Source organism: Perca fluviatilis, chromosome 8 (genome assembly GCF_010015445.1).
Source record: "Perca fluviatilis chromosome 8, GENO_Pfluv_1.0, whole genome shotgun sequence".
In the NCBI taxonomy this organism is placed as follows: Eukaryota; Metazoa; Chordata; class Actinopteri; order Perciformes; family Percidae; genus Perca; species Perca fluviatilis.
Window position 1 is genome coordinate 35,275,494 of NC_053119.1, and position 19,256 is coordinate 35,294,749.

Below are 19,256 nucleotides of genomic sequence, written 5' to 3' on the forward strand. Positions count from 1 at the left end.
GGACTGTGTTCTGTACTGCCCTTTTGGCACATGCCGGGCACTGTCCTCTAGAGCAAAGGCATCCACTGCTGTTTTGACAACATCCCAAAGGACAACCTGGTTGCTGTTCATATAACCTCATAGGTTGCTCTTGGACACTAGATGATGAAATAGCAGTTAAGGTTGTTGATGGGGCCATTGTTGTAGCTGAAGTATTTTTTGAACATCGAGTGTAAAGATCCAGCAAATCGGCACTGCTTGCCTCACACAGGAATTGCATATACTGTGCTAAACTTGTGTTTTTTTTCTTTTTTTTCTTTTTTCTTTTCCAGTATACAGTACATCCACAAGAGGATGGTTCCATACCACAGGTATTGCGGAAAAAAAAGTCCCCAGTTGGAATCGAACCAGGAATGTTGCAGTTATATGGTATGTGCCCTAATAGGCTTCCAGGTGCCCAAGTAGGCTACGTCTAATCATTCTCATAGCATAAACCATGACCAACACATACCCAAACTAAATAGGGGACAGGAGCTCAGCTACAACCACATATTGACAACAGAGTTTAAAAAAAGTCATGTCTGATGTAAATTTGCAATGACCTATCAACAGATACAGGATAGATAAGGTCAGCACTCCATCACTGGTCCAATCATCAACATAGTGGTGCTGAAGAGCTCCTTGTTATACCACAAACAATATTTTGTTTCCCTCCAACTGTTTTTGGGTGGCAACTAAAAAAAAGAATATATACAGTACAGGCCAAAAGTTTGGACACACCTTCTCATTCAATGCGTTTCCTTTTTATTTTCATGACTATTTACATTGTAGATTCTCACTGAAGGCATCAAAACTATGAATGAACACATATGGAATTATGTACTTAACAAAAAAGTGTGAAATAACTGAAAACATGTCTTATATTTTAGATTCTTCAAAGTAGCCACCCTTTGCTTTTTTATTAATAAGGGAAAAATTCCACTAATTAACCCTGACAAAGCACACCTGTGAAGTGAAAACCATTTCAGGTGACTACCTCATGAAGCTCATTGAGAGAACACCAAGGGTTTGCAGCGCTATCAAAAAAGCAAAGGGTGGCTACTTTGAGGAATCTGAAATATAAGACATGTTTTCAGTTATTTCACACTTTCTTGTTAAGTACATAATTCCATATGTGTTCATTCATAGTTTTGATGCCTTCAGTGAGAATCTACAATGTAAATAGTCATGAAAATAAAGAAACACATTGAATGAGAAGGCGTGTCCAAACTTTTGGCCTGTACTATATATATATATATATATATTTTATATATACTTTTTGGTGGGGGGAAATAACTCCTTAAGGACAAATACAAATGGGTGGCAATGGCATATAATGTGTATAATGGTGTAAATGGGGAAACTAGCAGCACGAAAGGATAAAAAAAAAAAAGTTGTATGCTGTGGCCGGGTGCGACTGCTCTACCAGCTGAGCCAACCGGTTAGTTGTATGTAGCCTACATACCATATGCCTCGACGCAGAGGTCCAGGGCTCGAGTCCGACCTGTGGCGATTTCCTGCATGCATGTCTTCCCCTGGTCTTCTCCTTTTCTCACTTAGCTGTCCTGTCCATTAAAGGCGGAAAATCCCCAAAAAATAATCTAAACAACAACAACAAAAAACGTTGTATGCTAAAAGGGTTCAAAGGTATCATCAGTTTTACAGTCTATGGTTGTATTCCCCGTTTTATTTTATAGCCAGTAGGTGGCGTGAAGGTAATGCAACTGCTGTAAACTGGCTAGTCAACCGCCTGAAGAAGAGCTGCTCCTCCTTCTCCTACCCACTACAGGGAGGGATGTAGCGCGGATCACTGGTGGAGTAACCTCGGGAAATATTTTCTCCTCAGCCTGTGATTAAAAGCTTAGCTAGGTTTATTTGGTTGAAGTTGCAGTGCAGATAAAATGTCGTCTTGGGCGAAATCGTCTGCATCAGCCCGGCGGCCACCAGCTAACCCAAACGGAAGGTAAGCGGAATGGTTCACTGTAGCAAGTTTAGCATTAGCAGCTGACATGCTAGGTAACGTTAGCACCCATAGCGTTATTAGAAAGAAACGGCGTAGGTACTACAAACTGACACCTACCCCTCTTCCACCAGTTATTGTGAGTTGTATTTGGTAGTGAGGCACTCATACAATCCCTTCTTGTGTTGTGCAGTGCTCAACAACTGCGTCTGTTTCGGAGAGCAGCGCCTTACCCCAACAGAGAGGAGAGGACCGAAGAGCTCAAGGATGCCCTGGAAAGGTACCAGCCTTACAATTCAAAGCCTCTGTCTCTTAACATCAATCCGCAGTGTTTGTTTGGTAATTGATGGATATTACGTGGATCATAATCCGGGCCTTTTTTTCCATCAATATCTCTGTTTTCAACAATGGAAAAATGGACAAGAAAGTGGCTTATTTAGATAAGGCTGTCAGGGCAAACCGTTGACAGCACAACAACAATGCAACACAGCTGGAGTGGAAAGAGGAATACAAACATATCAGTGCAGTCACATAGCCTTGTTTTTGTTTGTGTTTTGGACCAAATAACCAACCAGACTGCAACATAGAAACCTGCAATGTAGATTAGACCCAGTGTCTTTGAAGCATACTTCACTGGGAGGGTTGGAAAGAAACTGCAACTTGTTTGGATATGAAGTCATGATTTCAGTCTCTTTTTCCAGTCTTCATAACCTTTTTAATTATATCAAGTCATCACATATAATGGCCTATTGAACAGTAGGCATAGAAATGCCTCCCTCATTAAAATGTAACATTGTATGATGCTCCTTTTCTTTTCTTTTTTTTTCTTTCTTTTTTTTCGTTTCATTGCCTTTTTCAGTTATGAAGATATAGACCAAATTCAAAACTACAGTGGAAGTGTGAAGTACGAGGGGTACAAGCATCAGCCAAATGGTGAGACTTTTTCTTCATATTAATCACTAAAAGCGCAGTAACAAATTTGCACCGGTCACATTTTTTTGTATGATCTTTTTAATGAGGCCATCAGGAACCATGAACACAAAGGCACCATTTATTTTCTTTTTAATTCCTTGCTACTTACAATGTGAAGAACCCATAACATAAGTTTTTATAAGCTGCCGAACCAAAAAACTGAGCTTTTAGGAAGACGAAAGTGGCAGGAAGAATGGGGAGACTGTGAGATCCGATATGCCCGACATTACACATGTTAGCTTAATTTAATTTATATAGTTAGCCTGAAACGGGCTGCACGATATGAGCTAAAATCACGATTAATTGCACATTTTACCTCTAACGATAAATGAATGATCATTCATTTTTTTTTGTGATTTGTTTTATTTTGTCCTCATAGTTCATTGGCAAGGTTTGTACTGTAAATAGGCTCAAATATTGAAGGTGAGATATGTTTTTCTAATTGAATAGTGCTTATTTTTGTGATCTTTTTAAAAAAAAATTTAATAATTGAAGGAAACTCACAAAGCGGGAACTACTATGGCTATTTATTGAAAATGTATGAAATTAAAATGAAAGCACACATTGCTTGAAAGAAAAATGTCTTGTGAAAAAGTCACATTTTATTTTTATGAAAATTATCGTCATGGGAAAAATACGTTGATAACAGCTTCAGAATTTCAATGTTGATACACTTTCAATTAATCGTCCAGCCCGACCTGAAACTGCCATTTGGATATTTGACTTGTTAACAAAATGCTAGCTGCAAACGTAATAGGTCCTGGGTCCTAGGTCCTAGGATAGTGTCAGGATCCCACAGTCTTCCCATTCTTCCTGCTGATTCCTCACGTGTATCCACTTTTGGATACACGTGAGGACGTCAGTTTTTCGGTTCGACAGCTTAAGTTATGGGTACTTTATATTGTAGGTAGTGCATCACACCTTTTTAGGCATTTTTGTGTTTGCTGGCAGATGGAATTGGCGATGACTGAGGCACCTTCACACAATCCGGGGCTGCACCTCATAACCCTTAAATTGCCTCCTCGAGTCCTCCACTTGCCTCGCGTCTTAGTCCCTCCGACCAAGGAGGCACGGGAGAGACGCAAGGAAATCATGGGAGGAGAGAGGCAACGAGCAAACGTGTTTTAGAGGGATGAGACGTCCTTTCCTCTTGAGGCCGGTTACACACTGCCTGCGTGGCGTGAGCGTGGCGTTTCTGTTGCGTGGAGGCTGCGTGGATTTTTCTATGTCTTTACACACCAGAAACGTGTCTGACGCGATGCTGCTGCTGCTAGCCTTGTCTGGACACATGTATGTTTCCCATTGATAAAATGAAATGCCATGTTAAACATACAGTACAGGCCAAAAGTTTGGACACACCTTCTCATTCAATGGGTTTCTTTATTTTCGTGACTATTGACATTGTAGATTCTCACTGAAGGCATCAAAACTATGAATGAACACATATGGAATTATGTACTTAACAAAAAAGTGTGAAATAACTGAAAACATGTCTTACAGTGCCTTGCGAAAGTATTCGGCCCCCTTGAACGTTTCGACCTTTTGCCACATTTCAGGCCTCAAACATAAAGATATAAAACTGTAATTTTTTGTGAAGAATCAACAACAAGTGGGTCCCAATTATGAAGTGGAACGAAATTCATTGGCTATTTCAAACTTTTTTAACAAATAAAAAACTGAAAAAGTGGGCGTGCAAAATTATTCAGCCCCTTTTACTTTCAGTGCAGCAAACTCTCTCCAGAAGTTCAGTGAGGATCTCTGAATGATCCATTGTTGACCTAAATGACTAATGATGATAAATAGAATCCAGCTGTGTGTAATCAAGTCTCCGTATAAATGCACCTGCTCTGTGATAGTCTCAGAGGTCCGTTAAAGCGCAGAGAGCATCATGAAGAACAAGGAACACACCAGGCAGGTCCGAGATACTGTTGTGGAGAAGTTTAAAGCCGGATTTGGATACAAAAAGATTTCCCAAGCTTTAAACATCCCAAGGAGCACTGTGCAGCGCATAATATTGAAATGGAAGGAGTATCAGACCACTACAAATCTACGAATACCCGCCGTCCCTCTAAACTTTCAGCTCATACAATGAGAAGACTGATCAGAGATGCAGCCAAGAGGCCCATGATCACTCTGGATGAACTGCAGAGATATACAGCTGAGCTGGGAGACTCTGTCCATAGGACAACAATCAGTCGTATACTGCACAAATCTGGCCTTTATGGAAGAGTGGCAAGAAGAAAGCCATTTCTTAAAGATATCCATAAAAGTGTCGTTTAAAGTTTGCCAAAAGCCACCTGGGAGACACACCAAACATGTGGAAGAAGGTGCTGTGGTCAGATGAAACCAAAATCGAACTTTTGGCAACAATGCAAAACGTTATGTGTGTGAAAAGCAACACAGCTCATCACCCTGAACACACCATCCCCACTGTCAAACATGGTGGTGGCAGCATCATGGTTTGGGCCTGCTTTTGTTCAGCAGGGACAGGGAAGATGGTTAAAATTGATGGGAAGATGGATGGAGCCAAATACAGGACCATTCTGGAAGAAAACCTGATGGAGTCTGCAAAAGACCTGAGACTGGGACGGAGATTTGTCTTCCAACAAGACAATGATCCAAAACATAAAGCAAAATCTACAATGGAATGGTTCACAAATAAACATATCCAGGTGTTAGAATGGCCAAGTCAAAGTCCAGACCTGAATCCAATCGAGAATCTGTGGAAAGAACTGAAAACTGCTGTTCACAAACGCTCTCCATCCAACCTCACTGAGCTCGAGCTGTTTTGCAAGGAGGAATGGGCAAAAATGTCAGTCTCGATGTGCAAAACTGATAGAGACATACCGCTTACACTTACAGCTGTAATCACAGCAAAAGGTGGCGCTACAAAGTATTAACTTAAGGGGGCTGAATAATTTTGCACGCCCAATATTTCAGTTTTTTATTTGTTTAAAAGGTTTGAAATATCCAATAAATTTCGTTCCACTTCATGATTGTGTCCCACTTGTTGTTGATTCTTCACAAAAAATTACAGTTTTATATCTTTGTTTGAGGCCTGAAATGTGGCAAAAGGTCGAAAAGTTCAAGGGGGCCGAATACTTTCGCAAGGCACTGTATATTTTAGATTCTTCAAAGTAGCCACCCTTTGCTTTTTTGATAACTCAGCAAACCCTTGGTGTTCTCTCAATGAGCTTCATGAGGTAGTCACCTGAAATGGTTTTCACTTCACAGGTGTGCTTTGTCAGGGTTAATTAGTGGAATTGTTTCCCTTATTAATAAAAAAGCAAAGGGTGGCTACTTTGAAGAATCTAAAATATAAGACATGTTTTCAGTTATTTCACACTTTTTTGTTAAGTACATAATTCTATAGGTGTTCATTCATAGTTTTGATGCCTTCAGTGAGAATCTACAATGTAAATAGTCATGAAAATAAAAAGGAAACGCATTGAATGAGGTGTGTCCAAACTTTTGGTCTGTACTGTAAATATATACTGATTTGATTACAGCAAAGACAACGTCGGCAGTATTGACGGCAAAATAGGCTACAGAATATATATATATTTTTTTTTTTAAATTACATTTATATATCTGCATTTATATCAAAACCTAGAGACTTTCAAACATCAACATGTCATTTATTAATATGTATTTGTGTCAAAATGACATATAAACATCTTTTCTTATATTTTGCCTGCAAACGCTTCCAACACGCTTGCGTGTCGCGTGAAAAATAGGCATCGGTTCTATTTCTAGCATTCGTGCGTTTTCGGCGCGGCTCGAGCCTGCGTGCGTGTCACGCAGGCAGTGTGTAAGCTCTAACTTGTTAACACGGGAGCCGAAATATAAACGGACACGCCACACAGCTGACACGCTCACGCCACACGGCCAGTGTGTAACCGGCCTAAGCGTCACATGAATTTGTCAGCTGTGTGGGCGGAGTTAGTAACTCCTTCACGGCATCCGGGAAGGCTGCTCTCGTGTATCCTCGCCTATAGCTCCTCGGTGATCCCTCCTCGATGCTCGCTCGCTCCTCGAGGCAGAAATAAGGGCTTTGAGACGGCCTTCACTAAGGAGGGACAGAACAACTTCCGGTTCAACCGAGGAGTCAAGGAGCTATCAAATAAGGGTTATGAGATGCAGCCCAAGTCAATGGAGGGCGGAGAGTTGTTTTCCCCTCCGGTGGGCGTGGCTTTTCCAGTATGTCGCGATGTGCTCCTACTCTATCGTGCCACTGCGTAGCCGCTGCGCTATCGTAACTGAAATAAAACATGCATTTATTCAATAACTGGTACCCCATTAGTTTACACTTTTAAGTAACACGTCTTGTCTTATGGTGCGCCCCAATATGCAGTTTACATTAAGTTAAATGCCATTTTATTGGCCTTACTTACTGTTATCAAATTAACCAAACATTTGCTCTCATTTCTCTACCTGCAAATTCTCTTCTCCCTTTACTCTCTCCACTCTGTCTCCCCTTAACTCCCCGTCACTGTCCCCCAACTACCTCACCATGTCTCCCCCACCCCCACCTCCCAAACACACACACACACACAGCCAAGCCAGACGGCTGCACCCCAGCAGACCGACGTAAAGCCCTGTATCAGAAGTTCTACCGACAGGTGCAGGACGAGAAGAAGCCGGCCGACTGTGTGGTCCTCTCTGTCACTAACCGGTGCCTGTGAGTACTTATTACAAAAATAACAAGTGGACATTTGCTTTTACATGCAGGGTTTATACTTTGCTGCCAGACAGCGAGAGACCAGACTGATGGATGTCCTTTTTAATTGTACAGTCCAATTTTTTTGGGTGGGGGGGGCCAAGAATATTCGGCTCCTGTATTTATGCTTACCTGCCAGTGACAGACACCAGACGGGTTTCTATGCCTCAATCAGCAAATAACAGGGATTGTATTGTTTCACTAGTCATGTTTCACTTGACAATAATGCTTAACAACGTCTTGGTTTACTCTGCTGTCACCTTCCCTACTTTCTACCCCCTTACTTCCGGCATCCTTGCTCGGACTACACTTTGAACACTTCGATCTCTACTACACACTTGTAAAGTTTCGTGACTGCCTTTTCACGCTTGTGACGCTATCGTGGTGAGAAAACATTTCCACAGACAGATGGAAAAATGAACACCTGGCAAAGTACTTAAATTCTCTTCTGTGGTAGTTACCGCTACAATATATGTCTCCAGGACCACATTTTGCTATGATGACACACACACACACACACACACACACACACACACACACACACACACACATACACACACGGTGAAAACAATACTGTTGTCGCTGTTGCGGCTTGTAATGAACAGTAACTGGGTCGCTAGATATGCATACAGTATATAAAGGAACGTTTTCATCCAGTGTAGCTGTTGTACAGTGGTGACAGAGAGTAGTACACTTACTATAAGCAACTGCTGGATCAGATTTGGATATGTTAGCTTCAACTGTTGAAGATAACCAGTTAACCCCTGTGTATTTGACAACCGCACTCCCAGTGGCTCTGAAGAGAGCGATCTGGTGATTAGCCGCAGGGCTGCGTGGCGTTGGCAGTGCCATTAAAAATGACCCATTTGTGTGACGTCCTTGTGTGTCATTTAACCCCCACAATGTAGACTTTATATTTCACAATAATTGTTTTTCGTCAGATAATTTATAGATCTTGAAATTTCCGACCGCACTTGTAGGCAGCTTCATTTCACGGAGAAAAAGAAAAGAGAGACGGGGGGCTGTGCCTTGTGCTGGAGCTTGTTGCAGAAAACAGTCAGCAACAGTCAACTCTCGTTTTGTTTTTTGTTTTTTTACGCTCCATAGTGTTTAAAACGTTCTTGTGGTAGCGATAGCGACGGTAATATCTACTGTACTCTATCCAAAAGTTGAATCTGTCTCAACTTTTTACCGCAGACCGCTGTGGTTTTTATTTCTGTGCCCCCCCCCCCTGCGGCTCCCTAGCCTTACCAAGCCAGACCCACATCAAGATGTTGGGTCTGGGAACTCACCATTGACAGGGCTCAATCTGAGGGGCGGGATAAACGGCTGTCTTTCAAATTCCCTCTGCATGCAAGAGGATAGCGCTAAAACCAGGCAGAGCAACGAAGAAGGTAGCGAAGCTAGTTGATAGATTGAACTTTTGCCGTATCCGGTCGGCAAAACTCCGAACGCATCTTCCTTTTTTTTTTAAGAATTTCAGTGCCGTTCTTTTCTCAAAGAAAAGCTGAACTCCAAGTCTTCCAGAGGACAGCAGCCATAAGCCCGCCCACCGACTCTATACACGATGTGATTGGCCTGACGTGTGTGTGTGTGTGTGTGTGTGTGTGTGTGTGTGTGTGTGTGTGTGTGTGTGTGTGTGTGTGTGTGTGTGTGTGTGTGTGTGTGTGTGTGTGTGTGTGTGTGTGTGTGTGTGTGTGTGTGTGTGTGTGTGTGTGTGCGTGCCTCTATCAATTACACCAGTACGAATAACTGCTTTTCGTAATGGTTGACAAAGCTCAGTATTTGTTGTGTTGGATGATTGCCTGTCCAATTAAGTTTGGTTTATGATCACTGACAGACATGTCCCCCTTTCTCTCCTTCTGACAGCAATATATCTGACTCATGCCATTGTCCTTAAATGTCTTAAAACCAGTTTGAGACTACTACATGAGTTTTTTTTTATTGTTTTTTTTACAGTCTTTTATACTCCTTGTCTCCTCAGAAGCCTATTTTGCCGTAGAACTGTGACTTCTGCAAACACCTGATCCAAATTTGACCCACTTCATTTAACAAGCAATTTTATTACTGCACCAGATTTGTCGAAATTAAAAAGACAAATTTCTATGTGCCATTCATGCTCACCCAACGAAAGTAGGAACATCAAGAGCTATGGTTTAGTGTTCAGCACAGTAATTTTACAGTCTCATACATAAAAATGTACAGTATCACGCAGGTCTAACATTAATCACAATCTTTCGCCAAATCCACACCCATGACTAAATATAGACGTATAATAAAACGAAACATTCAGCATTATCTTTTAAGCTCATAAATGAACACCATTAAATGTATCTGCCTTTACCCCGTTTGGTGACAAAAAATGATTAAACACACACTAATTTGTAATGTTACTGTTGCATCCTATTTACAAAGCTATAGTAGAAGCACATAAAAGATGTACACTCACTACACAATGCAAAAATGAATTCATGCACAAGATACTCATACACAAATGGCGACTATGAAGCTTCAGCAAATATGGCAGCCGTGTCATCATAGCACTAACACTGCTGTGATACTAATTTATGATCCCTAGTGTGCCAATTAAAGTGAATTATTAATATTAATTAAATTAAATGGGACATTGCTGGTTATCAGCAGGCTACCTATTACCTAAACAACAAAATGGACTGGATTTACCAGTGCCATAACATGCTTAACAACTGTTCATTATACTTTTAAGTTAAAAAAAAACATACATGGTATGTCAATGAGCTGTATTTAAGTATGCGTAAATGTTACATTTCTTGTTCTTTTTAAAAAAAAAATGTATAGAGCTTTGTCACAAGCTTTTGGTTTTGATTTAAAATACAAATGTAAAAGTAGTACAGACGTTGGTATTGTAGTTCAATTGTTCAGCTTGTATTCTGGTAACGGCACTAATACTGCATAGTGCTCTCATTCAAAAGGCTATTTGCCGCTCTGGGACCAATTATCTAATGACTAATAGCCAGTGTTATATGCCATAAGAACGTGGTAACTGCAATCTCAAAGGTGTATTGCAGGTGTTAGAGGAATACTCCTTTTTAAAAACCTTGTTTTGAACAGTAAACACTGACCCTCTGTAGGTTTACCCGCAATTTCCACCAACTGCGGAACGGCTGCGTGTCGGCTCCGTCCTCCGCCGTCCGTCAATACCCACCAGGTCCGGATTTGTTGCGGAACGGCTGCGGCCGTGACTGACAGCTGAAGTCACGAGGACCCACGAGATCTCGCAAATTCACGTATGATCGCGCGATATAACAGGATGTAGTTTCTATAAACCACAAAACCAACAACAGTTTGTTTCCATCCAGAGGAGTAGAGAGGGGAAACAACTCTGTGCTGACCTGCTGATCTCCCTTTATTTTAATTTTATTGTAGTGCAGGGAAATATGATCCGCCGTGAGCGCGGTGTATTTTATCTTGAAAATTAACCGGATGTTTTATTTTGTTTCTGTGCTCGACTTTCTGTCCCGCACTGTCTGCCCTGTGCTGAATTGCTGCGGAGCTCTCCGGCATCCGGGAAAAATAGAAGCTCTGCGTATCTGCTCCGGAGGGCTGCAGATCGCCGGAGCTGGGACGGAGTCGGAACGCAGTCGTTCCGCAGTCAGTAGAAATACACACGCTGACTTTAATGGAAACCTATTGACTCCGCCGCCGTTCCGGAGAGGATCCGCAGACGTTCCGCAACCGGTGGAAATTGCGGGTTAAACGGTGGCTCTGGCGGATTTAGTCGGCTTGGGTGCTTTGCATTAACAATGCATTCCAACGGCCAGATAAGATGTTCATGCAGACAATAATCTTTTTTTGTTTACTGAATTTTCCTCTGCTTTGCCTACTTCTATGTCTGTGGATGCCTTGCTAAATTTACCAGAGTTGGTATCTCTGCCTCTTCTAACAGATCTTCCCCTTGTATGGTTGTTTTATGTTAATCTACAGTAGTAAGAAGCCCGTGCTCCATGAGTTGCGGCGACCAATATGAAAACATTCCCATTGAAGCTTTAGAAAGATGTAATGGTAAAATGCCACCAAACCCAGCCACATCCAGACATGTATTCACAAATATATCAAACAGCAGCATTCAATAGAGTGGTCACTTTTTCTTGCAAATTCCAAACACATTCACTCAAGTCGTCCATATGAATACCATCTGTTTGACCTGATGTATTACCTAAACACATACTACTACAACACTAAATACATCTGAAAAGAGCCCAAAACCGTGTGTTAGTGCCACACAAAGCTCTACATAATGCTACGCCGAGTCCTGTCTAATCAAAGATCCACACAAACCGATTTCACCACACAAAAGGAATGATGAGCTCCGATTACGTTTTTGTTGTTGAAGCACACTATAAATCAAGAAATAACCCTCTGTTCCTCTCAGAGATATAACTTAGGTTTCTTTATATGCCATCTGAGTCACTTAATATAAAAATGTCAAGTTAACAAAGTGTTTCTCTTCCTCTCAAAGGGATTACCCCAAATCGCTAAGCCAGTGCTTGCAGGAGCGTGGCCTGTCAGTGGAAATGCTCTACCTTCAGGCGGAATCGGGCCTGACCCGGGCTCTGCAGGATGTCCGAGCAGAAGGCTCCCCGTTATGTATTCTGGTGGAGCAGACAAACGTAGCTCTGTCCTCCTGCACTGTTATCATATTCTCAGAATCCCTCAAAAGTAAGTCCCTGCCCCCATTCCTTCAAGCTTAGCCAAACCACCTGAGTTACACCCCTCCATCCCTTTTCAACTAATGGTCTAATGCAGTTTACGTGTTGTGTAGATTCTACCAACCTCTTTGAAAAAAAACCAAATTTTAAATAGATTTAGCCCGAAACCCAATAATAAAAAAAAGACTATTCCCATTTAAAACATCAACATTTACAGGTCTGCACTACAAGATACAATCCTGCACTCCACTGAAAAAAAATCCTCTCAAAATCCATCAAATCTACACAATATTCATGACACTCTGTTGGCACGTCATCCACTGGCTGCCACTGGTATATACTTTGACATCACATAACAGTACATACTTAAACTAAATGAAGCCCAGAAGTAGCAGAGTAGGTGTGTAAAAGATAGTTGGTTTGGCTTTCTTGCCAAGAGTTAGAAATTCCACTAATTAACATGTTTATATCGTGTTTGTTTAATCTGTACAAAAACCTCGGCCAGAACAAAGTGTAAAAACCCAACATTGGGTGGTACAAGGGGCTATTTTTTTTATCTTGTCCTCACTGCCGGGCAACCAGTAGATAATTAGTTATTATTATTATTATTAGTTATTGCGCAAATTATTGTACTTTTTTGGACAAATCCAGGCTAGCTGTTTCCAGTCTTTATGTTAAGTTAAGCTAAGCGGCTGCTTACTGTAGCTTCATACTGACTGTACAGACATGAGAGCAGTATCGAAAGGGAACAGGCAAACTTCCCCAAGTGTCGAACTATTCCTTTTTTAAAGGAAAACAATGTTGTTTTTTACCACAACTTGGGTTTTATTTTCATAGCTCGGGCCATCAGCTGTATTGGTTATGATAACATTGTACTCGACAAAGTAACTGCTGAGGTCTGTGAACGCAGGTGCTTGGCTAAAAATCAGAAACGGAAATGTTCAGACGATGTGTTACAAAGCTCCCAGGTTAGTTCCAAAGTCAACTTATTTGGAAAGGAAAATCAAGGCGAACTAAAGAAATTGTGACCAGCAACTATTACGCTCACAAGGACCGTGTAACCAATGTAACCGATGGCCAGAGCTATGAAAATAAAACCTAAGTTATCGAATTATTTAACTACAGTTATTTCATGTGGAAAATGCACGTCACTGTGTTAAGCAACCTGTGTGATTCAGATGTCCCCTCCAAAAACTGATATTTCTGAAATCTGCTTAATAAAAGTTGCAAATATGCATTATACATAACAAGAACATCACACAACCAAAACAAAATCAATGAAATAAAATGAACTTAATGCATGTCCTTTTTAAAGCAAATAGAATAAAGGAATCATTTCAATTCATCCAAATAAAAAATGTGTCCGGGAACATAAAGCAGCAAATGATATAGTTACTGATAAATGCACATCCATAAATTGCATGCTCTTCATTGCCCCTCCTCTTACAAGAAAGTAAAACTTGCGTTCAAAAGTACTCCCTAAATGTTATCAGTTGAATTTGCTGACCCCAACGTCACATTAAAACCAGCTAGATTTGAGTATGGCCTGAGTGTCCTGTAAGAACCCCATTGTCTTTTTCTACGGTGTTTGGCTTGTCTTATTTCACCTCTTTCTTCCCCTTCAGTCCCCTGACACCTCACCATTAACATTCCAATTCCCTCCCCTCCCCCTCCCCCCCAGTCCATCGCAACATGCCGAAAGACCAGGCCATGGATTTTGTTGCAGCCGAGTACAGTCACAGGCGCGTCAAAGAGCGCCCGCCGAAGGACCCGGCAGACAGCGCAGCCCAGGCGTCGCAGCTGCTGGATGACTACCTGGACCGAGAGAAGATTGACCGCCACACTGTTCCCTCCGAAACCCGTCAGCTCCTCTTGCTGTTTGCTGAAGGGGTGCATCTCTACCCTGAGGAGATGGAAACCATCTCTGAGTATGTCCGTTCCCGGCAGGAGCACCTACAAGGTGGGATGCTAATTTAAACCGCAGTAAATCTGTTGTTTCCTTCCTCTTTGGGTCGTACTTTTCCAGTCTTTTTGTCGTTCTTGAATTTTTATTTCTGTCTGCAGCCTCCCACACGGAGGGGAAGAGGGGTTACATGTTACCTCCCGGCCTGGGCAAGCCGCCTCCTCTGCTCCCCACTCCACCCGGACCCCCTCAGTCTGCCGGAGCAGGGGGGCCCATGATGAGCCACCCCTCGCCACCCGCTGCTCTCCTGCCTTCACCAGGTTAAGACTGCAGAGTTGACAACTTGTTTGATTATTTGAAAGGGTCTTTTTTTAATTCCTATAAAAGTTCAAAGGTGTAGGAACCATAAATGAGACATTCATATTTTTTTAGAAATATAAACTTTTTTTTTCTTCTTTCCTGTGTTTGCATACAGTACGTTGTAAGTTGTATTTTCATGCACCTGTGTCAGAGGCCTCTAAATGAATTGCACTTGTATTGTCTACAAGATGTCCTTCTCACACACTACCGATCGTTCTGTCACTCACAGGGTAGGGCTGCACGATATGAGGAACGTGCTATATGCGATAAAGTCGTTAAATATCAATAGCGATATTTCTTGCAATTAATAAAGTCATTAAAGGGTACTCAGTTCTGCTGCTTTCAGCATTCTGCTAAAATACAACAAATTGCTTGTTGAATTAAAAAAAAAGGAAAGAAAATCAAATCCAACCTACTTTTATTAAACAAACTAAACATTGAGTTGAAAATAAAAGGCACCACTAAAAAAAAGTGACCGTTATATTTTAGAGTGCAGTTTTCTGCTCATATTTTCTTCTTTTTTATTTTAGTCTTTTATTTTTTTTATTTTTTTTTTATGACTCTGCGTTTTGCGATATGTTTATTGCGCCAGTTAATATTGCGATGACGATAAAAAACCTAATATTGTGCAGCCCTCATACATACACATAATTTCTCATACTTTTATCCATAATATCTACAACACATATGTGGTACATAATGTCCTGTAAAGACATTTTTTTTTTTTTTTTTCAGGCTCTCATCCCAAAACCAAACCACCTCCGCTGCTGTCCCTGCATCAACCTCCTGGTCCTTCATTAGGGGCCTCAGCTTCCCGAGGCCCCCTGTCCTCACACAGCTCCTACTGTGGCCCCCCTATGCCTCGTGGGCCCCTACACCACCACCCTCCTCCATACCACCAGGGCCCCAGGGGCCCTCACACAGGCAGAGGAGCCCCACCTTCTCTAAAGAGTTGCCGCCCTCCACTTCTCGCTTCTCCAGGTGGGTCACGTCTACTTTTTCTTAGATTTTTTTTGTCCATTTATTGAGATATACTCTATATAAGAAAAGTCCACTTCTAAGCAGTTTTACTAACTACTCCCCAAACCGTTTTTTCAATTTGCATTCGCACTGGCCAGGTGGCCATAGGGAATATAGGAGGGGTAAGGGAGTAACTCTAGCACGGCAACTGCCTTTATAGTGTTAAAATCAGAAAACAAATACACCAAAAAAGTATGAACTACATACTACATACATAACAGTTCATTTCTCGCCTAAAACGTTGTCAGAAGTGAATTTGGTGATGAATAAGATGGCGAAAATTGTTAAAAAATTTTCCCGTTGTTGGTATGTCTGTACCGGAAACTCGACCCTCGTTGACCTAGGTCCCTATACTGAAAAGGGAACAGCGAAAAGCCCCTGCCCTGAAGTAGGAGCTGAAAGACTTTCAGGAACTGCAGCCAGAGGAACTTAAAAATCCCCAAATTGGTCCAGTCGGAACACGAGAAAAAAAAAAAAAAAAGAGTTCTAGGAATTTTATGTTCTAGGAACTGCAAAAATCCCTCCGGTCAGAAAGCGGCTAACATATACTTAAAATTATAAACGCAACACTTTTGTATTTGCCCCCATTTTTCATGAGCTGGACTCAAAGATCTAAGACTTTTTCTATGTACACTAAATGCTTTTTTCTCTCAAATATTGTTCACAAATCCGTCTAAATCTGCGTTAGTGAGCACTTCCCCTTTGCCGAGAAAATCCCTCCACCTCACAGGTGTGGCATATCAAGATGCTGATTAGACAACATGATTATTGCACAGGTGTGCCTTAGGCTGGCCACTAAGGCCACTCTAAAATGTGCAGTTTTACTGTATTGGGAAAACCAGTCAGTATCTGCTGTGACCACCATTTGCCTCTCGCAGTGCGACACATCTCCTTCGCATAGAGTTGATCAGGTTGTTGATTGTGGCCTGTGGAATGTTGGTCCACTCCTCTTCAATGGCTGTGCGAAGTTGCTGGATATCGGCAGGACCTGGAACACGCTGACGTATACTCCGATCCAGAGCATCCCAAACATGCTCAGTGGGTGACATGTCCGGTGAGTATGCTGGCCATGCAAGAACTGGGATGTTTTCAGCTTCCAGGAATTGTGTACAGATCCTTACAACATGGGGCCGTGCATTATCATGCTGCGACATAAGGTGAGGGTCGTGGATGAATGGCACAACAATGGGCCTCAGGATCTCGTCACGGTATCTCTGCATTCGAAATGCCATCAATAAAATGCACCGGTGTTCGTTGTCCATAACATACGCCTGCCCATACCATGAGCCCGCTGCCACCATGGGCCACTCGAGCCACAACGTTGACATCAGCAAACCGCTCACCCACACGACGCCATACACGCTGTCTGCCATCTGCCCTGTACAGTGAAAACCGGGATTCAACCGTGAAGAGAACACCTCTCCAAAGTGCCAGACGCTATCGAACGTGAGCATTTTCCCACTCAAGTCGGTCACGACGATGAATTGCAGTTAGGTCGAGACCCCGATGAGGACGACGAGCATGCAGATGGGCTTCCCTGAGATGGTTTCTGACAGTTTGTGCAGAAATTCTTTGGTTATGCAAACCGATTGTTGCAGCAGCTGTCCGGGTGGCTGGTCTCAGACGATCTTGGAGGTGAAGGTGCTAGATGTGGAGGTCCTGGGCTGGTGTGGTTAAACGTGGTCTGCGTGTTGTGAGGCCGGTTGGATGTACTGCCAAATTCTCTGAAACGCCTTTGGAGATGGCTTATGGTAGAGAAATGAACATTCAATTCACGTGCAACAGCTCTGGTGGACATCCCTGCAGTCAGCATGGCAATTGCACGCTCCCTCAAAACTTTAGACATGTGTGGCATTGTGCTGTGATAAAACTGCACATTTTAGAGTGGCCTAAGGCACACGTGTGCAATAATCCTGCTGTCTAATCAGCATCTTGATATGCCACACCTGTGAGGTGGATGGATTATCTCGGCAAAGGAGAAGTCTTAGATCTTTGAGTTCAGCTCATGAAAAATGGGGGCCGCCAAATATTTGGCCGGAGAAAAACCCACGAATATACCGCAAACCCAGACGCAGTACTGCAGGAAAAAGAAAATTGAACGGAAGTACGTAGGAGGGCGGAGCCAGGCTAGTGAAATGAAGCAAACCTAAAGACAATAATTTAACCTTGTTGTGGTAACAATGTTTTTTTTTTTTTTCTTCTCCTCTCGCCCTCTGATTAGGTGCCCCTCTTCCACGACCGGGAGGCCCGCGACACTAAGAAATGACACAGACATCCACTCAGACAGACCTTCTCATACACACACACAAACACACACACACACACACACACGCACACACAGTGTAACACATGCAGGCTCCGTGGGCCAGCAGCGTTTTGAACGTTTCACCTAACTGGAGAACAGAAGACTCGTGGCGCCTGCGTAGGATACCTGTTGTGACCCTTTTTTTTTTTTTTTTTTTTTTAATAAAATAGTAAACCACACTCAGTTAGAGGAAAAAGATTGTAGTTAATGTTAGATATTATCTTATTGTGGATGGATTGATGAAAGATGGCATGGGGTATTCTAATGACTCATCATTTTAAGTATTTTTCCCAACATCCCTCGGTTATTGTTCATTTCTTTTCTTTAGTATGTACTGTGCTTCTCATTCAAAGAGAAAAGAGAAAAAAAAGCTAATAACAACGTATGTATGTATTTTCAGTTTGCTTTTTTTGTGGTGGAGACTATAGTGACCAGCTGCACAGGATAAACCGTGAACATCTGACTTGCTGAATGCACTAAAGATCCTGGTCACCAGTGGACAGCTGGGTATTGGTGGTCTCACATGGCTATAGGACTTTTAATGTTTCTGTATATAATGAATATAGCAAGTAGCCTACCTGCTGTATATTGTGTTTCAAGATGGTGCTTAAGATTTCACATGGATTTCTTTAAAGATTCTCTTGACCTAAGAATTTCAATATAAAAAAAAAAAATATTAAAAGTTTTTTTTCTTACATGCTGTATTCTTGGCTCCAATTTTATTCCATTCATATCCAATTTTATTTTTGACGTACAACTTTTGGCACAGCAAATTCATCTTCTAAAATGTATCTCACTCCGTTTCACTGTTCCACATCTATCTTGTGTGGGTCCCCATAAATACACTCATGATGCATTCCCTTAGAATGCCTTTAATGCTTTGTTCAAGTGAGAGTAGTGACACTTGGACCTAAGAATAACTACAATATATTTATGATATACATTGGCAGTAAAAGCCCAACAAGTTTTGCAAACTTTGTTTTGTCATCCAGAATAAAACTGGACAATTTTGTGTTACATTAAAAGCACAATAGGCAGCTTGTAATAACCTAAAGGAATACGTTACATTTAGCTGGAGCTACTTACATTATGTCCGAGGTCACACGCCTCTGGAGCTACTATGGGTTAAGTGTAGGGACACATTGGTTGATGTATGGCAGTAGGAATTGAATCCAGATCTCCCACACCAAAGGCATGTGTCACATCCACTGTGCCATCACCACCCACGGAGCTTACTATATTAGTCGTCACTAATTTTAGCAAATTCCAAGTGAACAAATACTAGAATTTCTTCTCAGAAGTGTGTCTAA

The 19,256-nt window shown here is 41.9% G+C and overlaps 1 protein-coding gene across 1 annotated transcript; it reads left to right on the forward strand.

The window, feature by feature from the left end:
* The first annotated feature begins 1,772 nt into the window (after positions 1–1,772).
* On the forward strand, positions 1,773–18,643 carry si:ch211-216l23.2 (uncharacterized protein LOC565061 homolog). Its single transcript, XM_039809369.1, has 9 exons — positions 1,773–1,981; positions 2,172–2,258; positions 2,838–2,911; positions 7,508–7,631; positions 12,169–12,368; positions 14,040–14,318; positions 14,423–14,581; positions 15,357–15,602; positions 17,863–18,643. Exons 1-9 carry the CDS (start codon positions 1,920–1,922, stop codon positions 17,898–17,900), a joined length of 1,269 nt encoding a protein of 422 aa, XP_039665303.1. The 5' UTR covers positions 1,773–1,919; the 3' UTR covers positions 17,901–18,643.
* Positions 18,644–19,256: the final 613 nt, after the last annotated feature.